The 18,075-nt window shown below is 41.2% G+C and overlaps 1 protein-coding gene across 1 annotated transcript in view; it reads left to right on the top strand.

Moving 5' to 3' along the window:
• The window catches only part of ITGA6 (integrin subunit alpha 6), a 67,628-nt gene extending 51,772 nt beyond the window's left edge, over positions 1–15,856 (top strand). Inside the window, exons 18-26 of the mRNA XM_044418283.1 lie at positions 1,816–1,895; positions 2,067–2,144; positions 2,235–2,337; positions 3,102–3,275; positions 3,849–3,947; positions 4,981–5,091; positions 5,185–5,283; positions 5,627–5,752; positions 11,067–15,856. Coding sequence (XP_044274218.1) covers positions 1,816–1,895; positions 2,067–2,144; positions 2,235–2,337; positions 3,102–3,275; positions 3,849–3,947; positions 4,981–5,091; positions 5,185–5,283; positions 5,627–5,752; positions 11,067–11,228 — 1,032 coding nt within the window. The 3' untranslated portion in view covers positions 11,229–15,856. The remainder of the gene's footprint in view (positions 1–1,815; positions 1,896–2,066; positions 2,145–2,234; positions 2,338–3,101; positions 3,276–3,848; positions 3,948–4,980; positions 5,092–5,184; positions 5,284–5,626; positions 5,753–11,066) is intronic.
• The last annotated feature ends 2,219 nt before the right edge of the window (positions 15,857–18,075 follow it).

Here is an 18,075-nt window from a genome sequence, read left to right as displayed (position 1 = left end):
AACAACCACCTTGTTAGGCTGGCGTGACTGTTTCCCTTAAGGAACCTGGAACTGGAAAGGGAACTGCCAGGCTCACTTTCACCTATTCATTTGCTTCTGCCTGTCCCACCTTCTGTTTAAGCTTATAGGGCAGGGGAGAGGTGGATGGGGAGAATCACTTAGAATGGAAGTAGCTGGCAGGGGGAGGGATTATCTGGCAGGGAGGAAAGGTTTGCCTGGGAAGCACCCCTCGCTCCTGCAATCAGAGGGTGCCTTGTCCTGGGCCTCTGCAAATCTGGCCTTAGACCTGCCTTCCCATATGTATCTATAAGGCATCCTTCTGGCCTGTCTTTGGAAGGAGGCAAGCTCAGAGTGGTGGTTTATGTAGAAATGCAATGGAATCACAAACCCAGTACAGACCCGTGACCGAATTGCCCATTCTCTGCGGAGGAGCATGACTGGCAGGAAAGAAGGCAAGAACCAGAAAATGTTATAGAGATGTTCTAAAGCCAGTGTGATGTAATGGTTAGAGTGGGAACTGGGAGGCCTGGGTTCTAGTCCCCGCTCAACCATGAGTCTCCCTGGGTGACTTTGGGCCAGTCATAGTGTGCCAGCTTAATCTACCTCGGGGTGGTTAGGATAAAATAGAGAGGAGAACTTTGTAAGCCTCCGTGTGTTCCTTGCAAGAGGAAGGAAGGTGGGATAGAACTGTATTTAATTTTCATTGTATTTATAGTACAAGGCAATTTTGTCTGTGGCTAGGTCCTTTTGGGCTCACTGGCAATCATACAGCAATGCTAGAGGCTTACACTGGTAACAGGAAAAGTGTGTTGTAGGCAGAGTTCCACACAGTTTGGCTTGGCTTGCTAGCCAAAGGCATTACTTTGGTAGCCACACGTCCACTGGGCCCTGCAAAGTGCCTTGTTGCTGTTGCTGCCTTCTTCGGAAATCCCATCAGAAGGAAAAGAAACCACCCCTACTTTTTCTTCTCCCCGCTCTCCCAAATGCTCTCAAAAGCCGTCTTCCTCAAATGGGCACCCTCCAAATATGTTGGACCAAAAGTCCCAGCAGTGTGCTAGCTGGGGATTATGTGAGTTGTAGTCTCCTTCCCTAACCTTTTGGAAACTGTTTGATCAAGTAAGTAAAAGGAGCTGGTTCACAATATTCCAAGTGAGCAAGTCAAAGCTTTTAAATAGCCAAGGATGCTTTTTGAGGAACAACTTAAGCAGAAATTCCAAAGAATGACAGAAAAAGGAGTTTCAGGAGAATTGGTATAATCTTATTTCTCCCTGCCCCAAGGAATCAAAGAAAACTCTTGCCAGGAAGATAGTGGTCCAGTTACTGTGTTGAATTTTCCCAAGAGACAGAACAAAATAATTTAAAAAAAGAAAAGTTTTCTGACCCTTCTTAATAGTACATATTCTACTGAGAAGAAGAGTGGGTGTTCCTTCTTCTTTCTAGGGCAAGAGCACAACAAACATTCCTTTTGACTTTAGTATAACATGACATTAAAAATAAAACATCAAAACAATAGGTTTAGTGTCAGAGATGAAACAAAACAGCTATTCATTACCATCTAGCATGGGTAGAAGCTATAATAAATAAAAGAAAGGAGAAAAAGCTTCTTGCACTAAATATGGGTAAAAAAAGTTTTTTCAAGAACAAAACCTCTTGCTGAATATTTTCATAAGCTTCGGTTTATTTTAATACCTACCAAATGACTGCCAACATTTAAATACTTTCTTATTTTAATCTGTCCCAGAATGTAAGGCAATTTTGCCATGTAAGATTTAAACCTACAACCTTTCTTAACTATTTTGCATTTGTTCATTTTAGGTTACATTTTATGTGATTTTAAGTACAACTAAAGTTAATGTGGACACAAGGGACTTGGACATTAATCTGAAATTGGAAACGTAAGATTGCCCTTTTTAAGACATTGCATTCCTTATTTTACCTAATGCTTGTAAATACTCTGAAATTGCTGGGATTTGGTTGTGAGAGCAAATGAACTATAGAACAAAAATAGTTGGAATTATCTATTTTTAAAAATCCACAAGTATCCTTTTGTTTCCTTTTTGCTGCAGAACAAGCAATCAAGCGAATTTGGATCCAATTACTGCGAGGGCTAAAGTAGTTATTGAACTGCTTTTGTCACTCACAGGGTAAGCGTCATGGTTGGCATAACCAGTCAATGCTAAGAACCAACCCTTTGATCACGGTCCTTACAATGTGATTCTTTTTTTCAACAATAGGGTTGCTAAGCCTCCTCAAGTATACTTTGGTGGCAGTGTCATTGGTGAGAGTGCTATGAAATCAGAAGACGACATTGGGAGCTTAATTGAATACGAGTTCGCTGTAAGTTGGTCCACGGTGGGAAACTGGTTTTTTCTCCACGGGATTGTTCAAAGGATGGCCTTGTCTTGGCAGGGTTGTTCTTGTTGCTTAGTTGCAGAGTCGTGCCTGACCCATCGCAACCCCATGGACAACATTGCTCCAGGCTCTCCTGTCCTCCACCATCCCATGGAGTCCACCCAAGCCCACACCCACCGCCCCAGTCATTCTGTCTTTTGAATGAGGGCAAAGCCTGGTGTGGGGACATTACACTGTATGCAGTCCTGCCCATCAGCCAGCAGAACAGAACCTTTTGGATGGGATGAACTTCCGCTTCCCTTCCTGTGGCCCTCAGATCAGTTCTGGAGGGGTTTCAGGGGGCAAGGAGACCAAGAGGAAGCCCAGTCATGTGAGAACAGTTCTCTGGTGATGCTGGCTCTAACCTATTCTGGCCATCCTATTGATTTCTTTAAAAGTGGCCTCTGTTTACCTGTGTGTAGGATTTTATTCACATATGTAAAATGTTCTGAGTGGTCTGAAAGCACTAGATGCAGTGTGGCATTGCACATCGTGCTAAGCCACCCTGTAAATGAGCTGGGCGGTGTTGATCGTTTGCAGAAAAACCCACAGTATACCCAAGAGGCAACTGGGCTCGCTGTGAGTTTTTCTGTCCCTCCTCCTTCAGTCCACCAGCCAGCTCCTGCATGTATCACAGGTGCCTTTTTGGTTTAATCCACCAAAGTTGCATGAGGAACTTTATCTATTTTTAAAACAACTATTCCTGACAGATAACTAACTTTGGTAAGCCACTGAAAACATTCGGCACTGCGTTCTTGGACATCCTGTGGCCCAAAGAAATCAAGAATGGCAAATGGTTGCTGTATTTGGTTTCAATACACTCCAAAGAATTAGGAGAACTCCAGTGTGAACCTCTGCAGGAAATAAACCCACAGAGAATTGGGGTAAGCAAGTGTATATATCTTCATATCTTTGACGTAAATTGCCAACTGTCACTCAGTGGTATTTTCTTTCAAAACTAAGTATTGTGTTTGTGGCATTTGGATGGCTCCTTGACTATGGAATGAAAAAAAGTAGAACAGAGTTGGCCCTATCAAGAAAGAAATGCAAATTTTGAAAAAATATGGTAGACTTGTCCTAAGATGGTACAGTTTTTTGGGAAATAAGTAAGCACAATTACATTTATGTTAAGTTATGAGATTTGTTAGGCTCAATTGTTACCTTATTAGTAGTGTTAATTAATATCAAGAATTAGTTTGGAATCTATTTGCCAAAGTAAAAATTTTAATAGCTATGAAACGAGGAAAGAGTGAGGTAACCACTGTTAAATGCAGGTTATTGAAACTATGGGAAATAGCAAGCATGGTAACATTAGAAAAGAAGGAAGTAATTTTTTTCAATAATTGGAAACCATTTTTAGAATGCATGAGTCAAAAATATAAATTCAATATAAATTCAATATTGATCAATGTGTTTGTATTGACTTCCTTTTTATATACCTGGTTATTTTTTTTTAGAAGTCTCGAAGCTCAAGGACAAAACGTGAAGTTGCAGAGAAGCAGACAGAGGGCAGCAAAGGCTTTTCTTTGTTTTCAGAAAGAAAATCTAAGACCTTGGTAAGTATTTACTTTGAGCAGCTTTGTGGCCTTCCCCCACCCCCTTTATTTTTGGAATTACTGATGAACTGTGCATAACATGCATTTTCACCTAGCTTCGTTACCCTAGAATTCCATGCCATACTAAATGTAATGTATTGCGTGTAGAACAGTGTTATTAACGATTAACGAGCATGTTGTTTAGAATAGCTGTCTCTTTGAAATGGAAACTAATGTTAAAGACAATTCAGGATTCCAAAGTCAACTCTAGCTTGCAAAGCTTAAGGTGTCACAGGACTGATTTTAGCCACAACAAAACAAAAAAGCACTTGTCACTTTAAAAAGGGCAAAGGGAAGGCATTTTGTGGAAATAAACACCAAGCTGTAATATTTGTGTTGTTGTAACCTGGGGGGGGGGGATTTTAATTTTGAAAGTTTTGTTCAGTGGCTCCAGTGGAAACAGGACTTTATTCCTGCATATGAATTGCAGCTTAAATAATTTTAATGGTGTGAGCATGTGCTTCCAAGAAGGTTGTTACCGGGATCACAGGACACAGCAGATCTCCCACTATGAAGCCAGAAGAGATGTTTGTGTTTGGCAAAGTGGTCCACCTTTACAAGCATTCCTTGCTTCTCCGTTGGTGCTCTGACCAGAGAGGGCAAAAAGGAGACATGAAGGGCAGATGGTAGGGATGGGCCTAGAGCTTTCCCTTCCTTCAAAGAGACAGCAAAACTGTCAGCTGGCACAGTTCATTTCCATTCCATGAGAGCCGATATGGGAGGAGCAGGAAGCCCAACAAAGGAGCTGAATGGAGAAAGAGGTTAAAATCCACCTTACCATCTTTGTTCTACCAAATTCTGCTTTGTTCTACTGTCTCGCATTTCTCTTTCTTCACGCTATAGGATCACTTTGGAAATAGTTTTCCTGTTGTTTCTAATATTTTATTTTAGATTTCTTTATGGCTGTCAAATGACATGCTTTGCAAATGAAAAACAACCTCCTTCAATTCCTTCAAGGAAGCACTTTTTAAACGTTTCTGTAAATTTAATGCAGGAATGTAATGGGGAGGCCAACTGTGTCAACATAAGATGCCCTTTGCAAGGCTTGGACAGCAGAGCATCTGTAACACTGCGGTCAAGATTGTGGAATAGCACTTTCCTAGAGGTAGGTTTTGTACACACATTCCACAGAGATTCAGATCGCCCCCTTTTCTTTGTTCTAATGAAAACATCTCTTGTTTCTGGTGCCACTTACCAGGAGTACTCTAAAATGAACTACCTAGAAATTCTTCTTAGAGCTACAATCAGTATTGATGCTGCTGCGGATAACATTAAGCTGGCGAACGAAGCTACTTATGTGAGTCCCTAGCATTTCCTTAATGATGATGGCTGTACATTTCATGAAGTGGAGAGTGTTTCTTTGAATAAGATGAGCAGATCATCTCCAGACCAGAAATACTCCAGTATTTCTGAGTGGCAGATTCTGTTCAGCCCCACCTCAAAATATTCATAGGCTACTTGGCCCTTGCCAGGATGCTAGGAATGCAGTTCTTCTTTGTGGTCTCTGTGCATCACGCATATGGGCTCTGTGCCTGCATGCAGCTCGTTGTCAAAAATTTGCCTTCAGCACGGATGTAAATCTGACATTTTTGCATGCTTTCCAACGACCACCAGTCTAATACTTTCCTGTTCTCCTGCAGGTGCGGGTCACTGTCTTTCCTGCAAAGACAGTAGCATTGTATAAAGGGGTCCCTTGGTGGATTATCTTAGTAGCCGTTCTTGCAGGATTGTTAATGCTTGCTTTGCTGGTGTTCCTACTATGGAAGGTGAGTACTTTTAATAATATGCTATTTTAATATTTGATCAAATATTATTTGAAATGTATAAAGAACTTTTGCATACACACACATATATAGAAAGCCGCCACCATCAATTTAGTATACACAAACTGTTCCTTATTGTTGAAACATTTGGTAAAACAATTTTTGTAAACAAGCAAATAGCAGAGGAAAAATAGTTTTACATTTGGCCTGGCAGATACTAGATACTCATTTTAGACTCATTTTGATTCTTTTTTAATTCAGGTCAGAGGGATACAGGAAAACATGTTTATCTTAGAAGGGGCAAAAAATGTATTGGAAAATTCTTATAATATGCAAATATAGTTAGGATTTTATTTACATGTCTACAAAGACCAAGATTCTGAACTGATCAAGATGAGAGTCTGGCATAAGATACTCTCAGTTAAAGCCTTATTCATATATCTGTAGCTGCACACACCGATCACATTGGGTTCTGTTTGATGTGCTACTTTAAAATATAATAGACACTACGTATTGCCATGTAAAGTTGCAGTGCCCAGGACTGGGAGGACTGCCAAAGGACCTAATATTTCTTCCCTGCCTAAATGTGCATGCAGATGCAGTATGCTGAGATACTAGAAGGATTGAGAAGGCTGTGTGTCTCTCCCCCATTCTTATGCTTCCCTCCCTGATAAAATTATCAAGTTGCCTGCAAGATAAGAGGCACAAGTACCCTGTGGGAATCTTAGGTACTTTCTAAAATGCTGTTTCTCAGGCAGCTAGGATTACTGAATGGAAACCAAATTTATCCAGACTTCATACAGTGCTTAATTCCCCCTCCCCAACAAGACCAAAGTTTGATTCTGCAGAAAGGTGAGTTTAGGTACAGAAAGCAAACACTGCATGATTTCAACTGGGACACCCCTATGAATGTTTGTGTAAGGCACTAAAAGAAAGATGAAAAGTGTTGATCAGTTTACTGGTTGCTAATGTATCATGCACATAACTGAAGCGCTGAAGGAGTCCAGAAGATAAGTCAGTCACAGAAAAGTCCTATGAAAGCTTGAAAGGTTTTGTAGAGCTTTTTGTAGGTTTTGTAGAAAGGCTTTCAGATGAGTATTTTTAAACACACAAAGAAATCTGGTTCACCCGTTTCTTCTTTGCTTTCCCTCAGTCCATAATATTGACTAAAATGCCTTGCTTCCTTATAGTGTGGTTTCTTCAAGAGAGATAAGAAAGATCATTATGATGCTGCATATCACAAGGCTGAGATCCATGCTCAGCCATCTGATAAAGAGAGGCTTACTTCTGATGCATAGTATTGATCTGCTTCTGTAATTGGTAATTGATCAATTTTGTTTTTGAATTTGTTAGCTGCGGGACATGCTTATGGTTGCGGTGGCTAATGACTGGAGGCTTGCTGCATCTGTTCCATTAATTGCCTCGTTTTCAAAACATCAATTTTTGCTTGCTTACATTGATTATAATAATCCCTTTCTCAGTGCGCAATGATGCAAAACCTTTTGCCAATTGTTTTTTAACAGCTGTCTATTTGTGCATTTTTCCTTGACATTCTGAAGGTTTCCCCCTTAAGGCTGGTAGCATGATCCTAAATTTGTAGACTCATAATCTAGAAGACAGAATGTTCCTCCTGGAACTTTTTCATTTCGCTATTAAAAAGTTAAGGATGTTATGAACTTCCAGGCTAATCCAGAGGGAAAATTCCATGCTAAGCCAAGTTATGTGGTTTTCAAACTTTGTTCAAAAGAACCCTGGACCGATTTCCCTTAGGCAGAGATGAGTAATACCAGGCAAACTTTCCTGAAGGGCAACCCAAGAACTGTCACCAATTTTTTTCGGCAAGGGACAGGAATGAATGAAGATGGCCCAGACAATGCTCTCAATCCACGTGGGTTTATGAGGATTTGGTCTGTGGCCTATATGAACCATACTCCAGCATCCCCTGCAATGTTCAGGGGCTCTATAAGAGGTAAATTGTCAGAGAAAGTGAAAAGAAAACACTAAGCAAAACAATAATTTCCTTGTAAACAGTGAGCAGTCCCTCTTATCTGCATTTTCATATACAAAGCTTAATTATTCAGTAGATTCATATAACATCACCTTATCTAAAATAATACTGTAAGTGGACCATAGAGTAAATATTAAAATGCATCATAATAAATACAAAATGTTGAAAAATAGTAAAACTAAATACTCAAAGCACCCAAATGAACACGCAAAGTAAGCAGCACCATCCATCAGAGAAGGCCTGAGCGAAGAGATCAGTCTTTAACTTGTGCCTAAGACAGGGGCTTTCTGTAAGGAGGGCACTACCACAGAGAAGGCTCACTTCCAGGTCACCCCAAGGCAACAACCTGCAGGTCATTATACAATTAATTGACAAGAGCCTCTAGGATGACCTTAACGATCACACCGGTCAGGTCTGTAGCGGAGAAGATGATCTGCCAGGTAGCCTGGTCCCAAATTGTTCAGGACTTTATATGCCAACAGCACAGACATCAAACTTGGCTCGGTAGTTAAAAGACAGACTGTGCGTAAGGCTGGCTGGGCATGCTGTGAGCTGCAGGACTTGTTCCCCTTCTAAACATTCATAGGGATATACGCTTAGGGTAAGGGTAAGCAACCTGGGGCCTTCGAGGTGTTTTGGACTACAACTCCCATAGGCCCTGCCCTTTGTCATGCTGGCTGTTTTGTTCAGCAGTTGTAATGCAAAGCATCTGGATGGCATTGCGAGGTCTACTTCTGAGGATTTGCAGCCTCTCTCGGACTACTTCTTTGAATGTCAGTTGATAATATGCAAGAGAAAGCAGAACAGAAGTGGCTGGAGACAAAACAAGCTTTCCAAAAGCCAGGTTAGCTTAGCTTTCACATTGAGAACTTGAAGAAAGAGCCTCTTATTTTATTTATTTATTTATTTATTTGTTAAAACATTTTTATGCCGCCCCATTCGCCAAAGCCTCGGGGTGGCTTACAACCTTCTATGTGGAAAACACGTTTTCTTGCATCGATTACAGTAGAACATAACCTCCTGGTACATATGCTTGAGGTTGCAGCTTTACGACACACATCTTGTTTCCATACAAGCAGCCAATGAAACTAATAAAGGGAATGAATTCAATCCTTCTGCCTCTCACATCAAAGTTGAACGCATGTTGAGGGGCAGATGAACACATATGGTGAACAAAAGAGATAACGTTTAAGAATAATAAGTAATACGTTTTCTATGTTACTGTTAAATTAGTATTTGGGGTTTTTTTCCATGCATGGTGGCCACAGTCCAGTAAGCAGCCTACAACCATTAATTGATGAGATTCATGTTACTGGCTTCAATAAAATGTTGGCAGTACCCTTCACAAATCTCAAGATTCGGACGGATTTTGACTCCATAGTGCATCTCCTAGGAACATAAGTGAATTAGCTTTATTAACATCTAATGCATGTCCAAAGCGTTTGCTGGAAAAAGCTGTTCTTTATTCTCCATTTCTGTGGGACGTTTACTGGAAACTTTCCTGCCTTTATTTCTTCTACACTTGAATATGCATTTCTACACTGAAGCTTGGCCACTGCATGATACCTCAGCCCTTGGCAAAACTTGAACTCATCTATGTAAATATACATTGTGTTTGTTAGAATGCCAGGATGACCACTTTCATTTGCTACCATGCTGCTAGAGACGCTGAGATGTAGAGACAGGAGGAGAATGAGATATGTCACAAATCTAGCAATTCTTCCTGTTACTTGGCCCAGAGTATGGTCTGAAGGCACATAAGGCATTCACCATGTTGAAGCTCAGCAAATCTGGAAGAGGCCTGAGTTTGGAGGGGGAATTCCCAGGGAACTGCTTGCAGCCATCTTGAGCTCCGCAATGGGAGAAAGATGGGATAGAAAAATAATAAACCAATAAATAAAATATGAAAGTATCTCAAAGCTCAAGTATGGGGCAGAGGACTCTTTATGTGGGCCCATGACCCAGGGGTTTTCAATCTAGGTTGCAAGCAAATGAGCTCAGAAGCAACTTCAGAATGGAAGGAGCAGCATTCTGAACGATGGGCTGCTCACCCAGGCCCTGTGTCAGAGACAGGGAGGTGCGCTTTCCTACAGGGCATGTCCCTGAAGAGCTACAGGTCCCACTTTCTGGAGTTCTTGCTGGCATCTCCTGGACATAGTTCAGAAGAGCCAGTAAGGTCTGGCAGGAGGAGGAAGGAGGTTTCTTGTGATCCCAGTGGAACATTGATGAAAGCTTAAAGTGGTCCCAGGAGGGTGGCAGCTAGTGCTCCTATACAGAACACCCTTCAGATGCTTTGCACTTCAGCTCCCATCACAGCCAGATAGCCAGTGGTCAGGAATGCTGGGAACTGGAGTCCAAAACATCTAGAGGGCACCAGGTTGGGGAAGGCTGCTCCAGAATATGCATGCCCGGTAACAGGTTTGAGCGGCATCACACCGAGTTCCCGGATAGTATCCTCATGTTAAGTCTCCACAGAGTCTCTTAGAGCTGACTGAGAGAAAGCGAGAGACCACCCCCACGCCCATTCCCTGTGATTGGGATAATTCAGCAGGGCAAAGGTATTTCTTGCTTTGAGATCATCATCATCATCATCATCATGTTACATTTAAACCTAAGCTTTCTTCCTCTTGTAAGGAAGCCCAGGCTGCTGCAAGGTTCCTTCTCCTCCATTTTATCCTTGCAACAACCACCCTGTGAGTTGTGCTAGCCTGGGAGTGCATGATTGGCCCAGAGTCACCCCGGGAGCGTCATGGCCGAACCCGGGTCTCCAGAGCCACAGCGTTCTAACCACTACACACTGGCCTGCAAACGAATGCACGTTCCTGGGAAAGCCACGGCCACGTGGAACCCGTGCCGGTAGAAGCCCCTGCGTGTTCAGGTCCTCTGTTTTAACACCGGGAAGGTGCATCTGGTGTACACAGGGGGCCCTGGAAGTGGGGCTCCTCTGCACCACATTGCCCCCCACTGCCTTCTGAGGTTTCTCCCTCCCAGCTGACACCACTCTCAGGGCTTTGCTTACCAGGCTCGTGTCCTCAGTTAGGACTGCTACTCCCAAATTCACAAGTTTGCCTTGATTTTGAATATGTAGGAAGTATTACCATGCTGGCTCAAAAACTAATCATTACTTTTTAAAAGTTGTTTTTAGATTAATGGATGTGTTTTCTGCTTACATGCTTGGATTGCACTGTTTTCTCTCACCTGTTGCTCTTACTGGCCTTGCATTTTGCAGCTGCCTGTCTCTTGAAAAGGACTAGGGCAAGGATATAGTCACTCATGTAACTACAGTCTGGATTTTTCCCCCCTCTGTAGTGTGGGTTCTTCCAGCGTTCCAGGTACGATGACAGTGTCCCCCGCTACCATGCTGTAAGAATTCGGAAAGAGGAGAGACAAATCAAAGATGGAAAAACTAAAGAAAATCCCACAAAAAAGCAGTGGATCACAAGGTGGAATGAAAATGAAAGCTATTCCTAGGGATTGTCTCCCTGAACTGAAGGGTCATATGGTTTTTAAGATACTTTTGATTGACAGGATGAATGGATAAATGGATGAAGACCTATGTACAGAAGTGGCTGTCCCTTTTTTTGTATATATTAGTTTCCCATCAAAGCTTTTTTTGCTTTGTTTTGCAGACCTAAATTTGTCTAAAACTATATGTAGGTATGAGCCAATCTTTAAGAAAGATTCCATGTAAAATCCATACCATCAGTCAGAGAGGGAAAAGGGAGCCGGAAGAGGAAAGTGCTGTGTCAGCTCAGGTTGCCTTTTCTGCCATCCAAGCCCCTTTCTGGGAGCCTGTCTGGTTTCTCCCAGTTCGGCCTTTGCAGCTGGAGTCCTGGGTGTCTTTTAGCAACCCTTTCGGCACCCCGTGTGAGGCAAATGCAGGGCTGCCTCTTGGCATGAGGAAAAAATAGCCCATTGTTGTGAGGAAAAGCTGACTGCGTCCAAAGAGAAAAGCAGCAACCCAAGTCATTGTGGGGCTTGGTCAAAGCCCCTCGCCAGAGTCTGAACTGAGCTGTCCATATGACCTGCAGAGGCTGAACTACAGATTCAGTTTTGCTCAACCTGTCTTGAGTTTTCGGACTCTGCCTCCTTGCTGTGCTGCATCCCTGAACAGCTGGTGCCTCACTCCCACCTGGACAAAAGACATGGAGCTCATTTACTAATTGAGTGCTCCTATATTTCATAGAAACATAGAAACAGAGCAAGTCTGAAGGGGCCTCCCGGGCCATCTAGGCTGACCCCCGGCTCTAGTCGGCTCCACTCATGACATGCCTACCATGTGCATGTTATTAGTCTTTGTTACTAGTCCTTGAAATGCCAGAAGGGGAGACAATCTTGCCTTTTTGTGCTGGGAATTGTCTCTTGCCACAGATTCATATAAAAATGGTATGAGACTTTGGGTTGCACAATCAAACAGCCCACCACCATGGCTTATTTAAGCCACAATGCGTTTTAGGACATGCAGTGCCCCTTTTGAATATTCACCCTGCAATTGCAGCTTGTCATGACATCCAAACCTGGGGACCATCAGTTAAACAATAGCTAATGGTAAAACAGGCTACTGATTCGGCACCGGATGTTTAAGCCTGGCACAGCCCACAGTTGGGGTTTGAATAATACGACAGGCTATGACTTGAATATACAGGATGGCACCTGTGGGTTCCGCAGCTAATCATGGTTTAAATAAGCTGCAAGCCGCAACAAGAGTATGGATCCAGGTTCTTTAGTGTGACAGAGAGCGTGGTATAACCTGGCCCGCACTCATTTGTAGAGAAGAGCATAGTTTCTCAGTTTGATTCGTTCTTCCCTGATTTTTGGATGAGTTTGCTTGCCTGAGGGATTGTTTTGGGTCTCAGAATGTCTGTTATACTGCCTGGCATCCCATCCCCCCCCCCCCCCCCCCCCCCCCCCCCCACTGGAAAATGTTCTTCTTAATCCCCAGATTACACTGGCTGTGATTATTTAGTGGAAAGAGTTGCTCTGCACATGGTCAGAGTTTATAGCCCTTATTAATAGGATTAAGCCATGGCACTGAAAACAGATTTTAAGCTCTACTGGGCCTTGATTCAAATTAAATTTTACTCATGTAACTAAAATAATGAGTTCTTTCAGTTTTAGGGAACAAATGGAGTGGATTTTGAAGTGCCTGAAATATCGTATTTGTGTGGTAGTAACTTTTGCTGAAAAAAAACCTGCATGCAGAAGCAAATATTTCCTGGCATTTTTAAAGCTTTGATGTATGTTTTTTGTTTTGTTTTTACAATAAGTGTGTGTTTTTCTGTAATATGTATCCAGCCTATATCAGTTGACCTTAGTTCCCATTTAAATTAATTGAGTTTAATTCATGACTAACTTGTCTTGTATTGGTGTTAATGGGAACTAAGTTCAGCTAACTTACTGTGCAATCTTATGCACATCTACTTAGAAGTAAGTTCCACTGAGTTCACTGGGACTTACTCCCAAATGAGTATAGTATTGCAAGAATAGTCTGGATTCAACTCAATGTGTTTAAGAACTGCTGCAAAGATAGCTGGTAAAGCTCAGTTTTTAAACAAGGTGCTGACCCCAACTTTGTCTGACTTTATGCTCAAATGAAAGTAATTCCTTCTGTCTGTGGGTGTGTAAAGAATAGCTGCTGTTTCTCAGTAGAGAGACCATGGCACTCTGCACATGTTTAAAATAACTCTTTCCTTTAAGTACTGTACCAGTTCTAGTGTGGGGAAGGGAGAAGAATTTTAAAATCGAAGCCCAATCATTCAAAAAGTTAGCACCATTTTTACACAGTGGTGCAGGCTTGTGTTTTTCAGGTAAATTTGGGTTCTTTAAAACAGCTAATTTTGTGTTCTCAGACTAATGTGTAACTATGGTAGTTAGGGTATCTTAAATGTGCAATAGATCTTGTTTCAATAATGTTTTAAAAATCAATTTGTGTGAATCTCCTGCTCACACCAAATATACACAGGTTTGTTTTTAAAGCTTGAATATTGGTTGTACTTTTTTGTATATACTGTAAGTCATCATTATATATTTATTTTTATCATAAATCTTTGCCTTTAACTGACTGTTAAGCCAAAGATTTTTAACTGGACTTTAAAAATAGGGAGCAATAGTATATAAAAGAGTTCAGTGATTACAAGCAAATACTTTCCGCCAAATGTGCCGATATGTTAACCTTTGTATTTCAGTGGTTACAGGAACAATCTCACGCATATTTAGACCAAAAATAAAAAATAAAAAGGCCTACAACTGCCAGCATGTCCCAGCCAACCATCCTGGGAGTTATAGGCCTTTTTTTGTCTAAACATGCATAGAATGTACCCTAAATCATTCTCAGAAAGTCTTCTTTACATACTGTATTTCTGATGATGTAGTATGGAGATATTTTATCTTCTGAATAATTTGTGCACTAATTCATACCTACAAATGTTTTATCTATAGAAATTCTATATGACTAACTTAAAGAACAATATGACAAGTGCTTCTTGGAGTGAGGAAAGGTTTTCTGGGTCTATGTTTGAAACAAGATTAACTACTGCAGGTGTTATAGCACTTGAAACAAAACATAAGCTTCAAATTTAAGTATGGATCTATACTGGTCCAGTTTAAGACTACTGAATAAATGCCATAAATACCTAAATTTTACCTGTAAGAATAGTTCCATACAGTTGTGCTATTTGATACTTGTGACTGTAACAAAAATATTTACTTTTATAAAGCTACATCTAAAAAAGCATTGGTACTGGTAAAGAATTATAAACATGCTCTAACATTTACTGTAAATGAAAAACCAATAAAACCTTAATATGGGAGTATTATTTGAAAAGGGATGACAACTATGCAAATTTGCCTTGAAACACCAGATGCTATTTATGCTTTGCACACTGGAATCACACTACCAAAAAACCAACAAACCAAACACCCACCCCCAGCCAGCCCAACTCTGTCATTTGGGAGTGATTATTGTCCTTTTCAATGTTTTGTGTCTGGCCGTTCTTACTGTTATCCAAATGATTCTGGTCATATATTTCATAAAAAATCTTTAGTGTTTCAGAAAGTTTTGTTTATTTAATGTGTAAGCTCTCTTTTGCCAAACTTCAGTTCCGGTTCTGGTGTTTGACGCTGTATTCCACCAAGCACAGCTGCTTTCTTCCCCACCTGGTGCCCACTGCTTCATTAAAATGGGGGGCTATGCAAAAGTCCCATCGCAGCACACATGGGGGATAGCAACCCATCTGTGTGAATGGGCCAAGGGAGCAGTCCTGCTGACTGAATCCCCATTGCTTGTGGGTCCCTGAACTCGGAAGCTCAGGAGCAAAGTGGGAGGAGTGGTGGAGGCACTCTTCACCCTCACGTCCTCCTCTGCCATGCAGTTTGCTGGACGGGCGTTTTTGCCCGTCTCACAAAGGTGTTTTGGAAGTGGAGGGAAGGAAGCTGGAGAGGCCTCAGGATCCTTCCTTATCCTAGCAGCAACACACTCCTCCCATCCCCACTCCACCCCCTTTGCCCACCACCCCGCCATGACCGATTTCCTGACCTCAGAGAAGAAGCCAGCCTGGTTCTTTATGCAGTGTCCGTGTGGGGAAGGGACATGATCCTTCTCTCAGAAACTTGAAAAACTACAGCTTTGAAACACTACTTATTTCTTCATAAAACCGCAGTTGTATTCTGGTATCTTATTTAAAAAAAGACCTAAGGTTTTAGTAGCTGGCATGGTCCACAGGGAAGGCTCTGCACTCTGGAGCCCAAATTTGTGAGTTCAAATCCCCTTTGCTTTCACCTACTTTTACATTAAGCAAGGATGCCGAGTCACCGTTGCTAAGCTGGAAGGCACCGGCCTGCAGCTGGATGGGTGACCACTTGTGGAAGTGTGGGGTGGTGGACTCAATGGCCTTATAGGTCCCTTCCAACTCTACTTCTAAATATATAGGTAATGTTAAATTAGAGCTGGTTTTAAGTAAAAATGTCATCTCGTGTCACTTCACTGGGATATATTCATTTTTATACACTGACTGCTACTAACATTTAATGTTAAATAACGGCTAAAAGTTACCTGTGGATATTTCTATACAAGTGTGAAATAAATTTTGTATGAAAAACTCCTTCTGTGCTGGTACTTTTTGTGTTCCATGCTAGTAGTACATGGCATGTTTTTAATTTTTGTGAGTGCTCAAATAACTTGCTTTAGCTAAGGCCACTCCACACATTACAGACATCAAAGCACATGCCTGGTTCACCTGAAGTTAAGTAATTGCTCAATGTAAATCAAATCAATAATTGTTCAATGTAAATCAAATACATTATACTCCAATATAATGTATAGTGGGATATCTAGTAAAGGTGTTAAATACAGTAAGTTAAATAAAGTGAATACTTTTCTTAGAATAGAAAACCTTCTAGCACTGACCCAAGCTGGTGGTAATTGCATGCTTTTAACAGATCATATTCAGGAATTCTTAGTATAATATAAAAACTTGTGTGGATCAACTAAGGACAATAGTCCTATGCATGTTTTCACCAAAAATAAAAATTAAAAATGGTTTTCATAGAGTTGCAGGACTTCTTTCTATCTGAACATGCATAGGATTGTACCCTGAACATCCTGAACGAATATAATTCAGTCTGCAGACAAAATTTACAGGAACACAAAAATGACGATTAAAGATACAAAAATGGCTATGAAACTGAAATAGAATAAAGGGCCTGGCTCAGATGGTAATACTACTAAATTATACAAAATTATCCAAGAATTAACTGATGTTTCATACTGTGTAGAATAGATTCTGTAAAAATAGGATGCAAATATGATACTAAAACCTGGAAAGGATTTATTAGGCATTCAGTACTGTGCAGTACTGAAGTTTAGTTTTAACATTCTAGCTTTGATAATAACAAAGTATAAAAAATCATGGGCTCTCATATTACCACATTTTACCATTTTAAATGAACTATCCGCTGAGAAATAAACCAGGGAAATCAATGACATAACTATATTTGGTTCAGACTGACAGGTTATTCTTTGATCCAGCAAAAGCTTTGGCTATGGAAAAGTGACATTTTTATGAATTTATGAGGACCTGGATAAATGAATTATATAATACCCACTTGCCTAGGATTCTGGAAGATGGACAATAGGGAGGTAAAGTAAGGTTGCCAGTTATCTTTGTTAATATTCAGTGTATGGCGATTCTAGCCATGTTAGCTAAAATAAGCCCAAATATACAAAGATTTTATTCTGCCAAATAGACTTAGTGAACAGTCCTATCACATCACTGTTCTTTCGATGGCGGGTTCTGTCAGTCCAAAGCCCTGCTGGCAGTTCCAGATGAAAGAACATTTACTAGATGGGCCTTTTGACCCATCATGGCCTACCTCTTGGAGTAGAAGGGTGGGACATGGAGAGGTTCTTAGGTGGAGTCCCCAGAATGCCCCCTTTCCATTCCTCTTCCAGGCAGTCTGGGGGGGCTTGCTGGGGCTGGGGGTGGGATGTAAGATCCATGATCAGGTATCTCTGTATTTGTAGCTCCGTCTGAAGAGATGTGGGTGATTTGCAGCATTTTATGGCATTGCAAACACTATCTGGGGCCCGTAGGATTGCTGTTATACACTTTTTCTCAGAGATAGTTTCCCCAACTTAGCTACTGTATTCCTCACTATAAAGCAAACCAGACAGAAGGAATCAAATTTGAAGTGCACAGTGAACACTTGACACTTGACGCTGCCACCCTATACCCACTTACCTAGGAGAAAACCCCACTGAACTTGTTGGGATCAGCTTCTGAATAAGACATGTAATGGATTGTACTTTGTTTTTCTAATTAGATTAAAGAAGTAATTAAAATAATATTGATTCTAGTATAGCCAAGATGAAACAAAAGAAACTGGAGGGTTGAAACTACAAATCTCTTGGCTTGGCAGGATTACCATCGTTAAAGTGCGAGCATTGCCTAAACTTATTATAAGGTAGTTAAAATATTCAAAAGTTTCATTTGATTTAATCTGTTATGAATGGATGATTTTGGAATTACAAGATTCCCAAAGTTTAAGCTAAGGTACTGCATAGGAAAGCCATGACATTACCAAACATGAGACTATTAGTGGGTACCTGTTTTTACTGTTTTAATGTGATTGATGAGAGGACACACCTGCTGGGATATAGGGCACGTGGACCTCTCTGTGCCTCTGAAAGAATGGGCATATTTTGTGGAACACGATGAGTATGACATGTGAGGCACACGACTGTAGGGAATCTAAACCATGTTGGCCCACGGCCATACAGCTGGCATTTTGCACACTTCGTGGCCTTCTGAAGTAGTCCAAC

Source organism: Varanus komodoensis, unplaced genomic scaffold (assembly GCF_004798865.1).
Source record: "Varanus komodoensis strain SLA01 unplaced genomic scaffold, ASM479886v1 scaffold9, whole genome shotgun sequence".
NCBI classification, from domain to species: Eukaryota; Metazoa; Chordata; class Lepidosauria; order Squamata; family Varanidae; genus Varanus; species Varanus komodoensis.
Note: the sequence above shows the minus strand (reverse complement) of the source record. Positions and strands in the feature narration are given on the sequence as shown.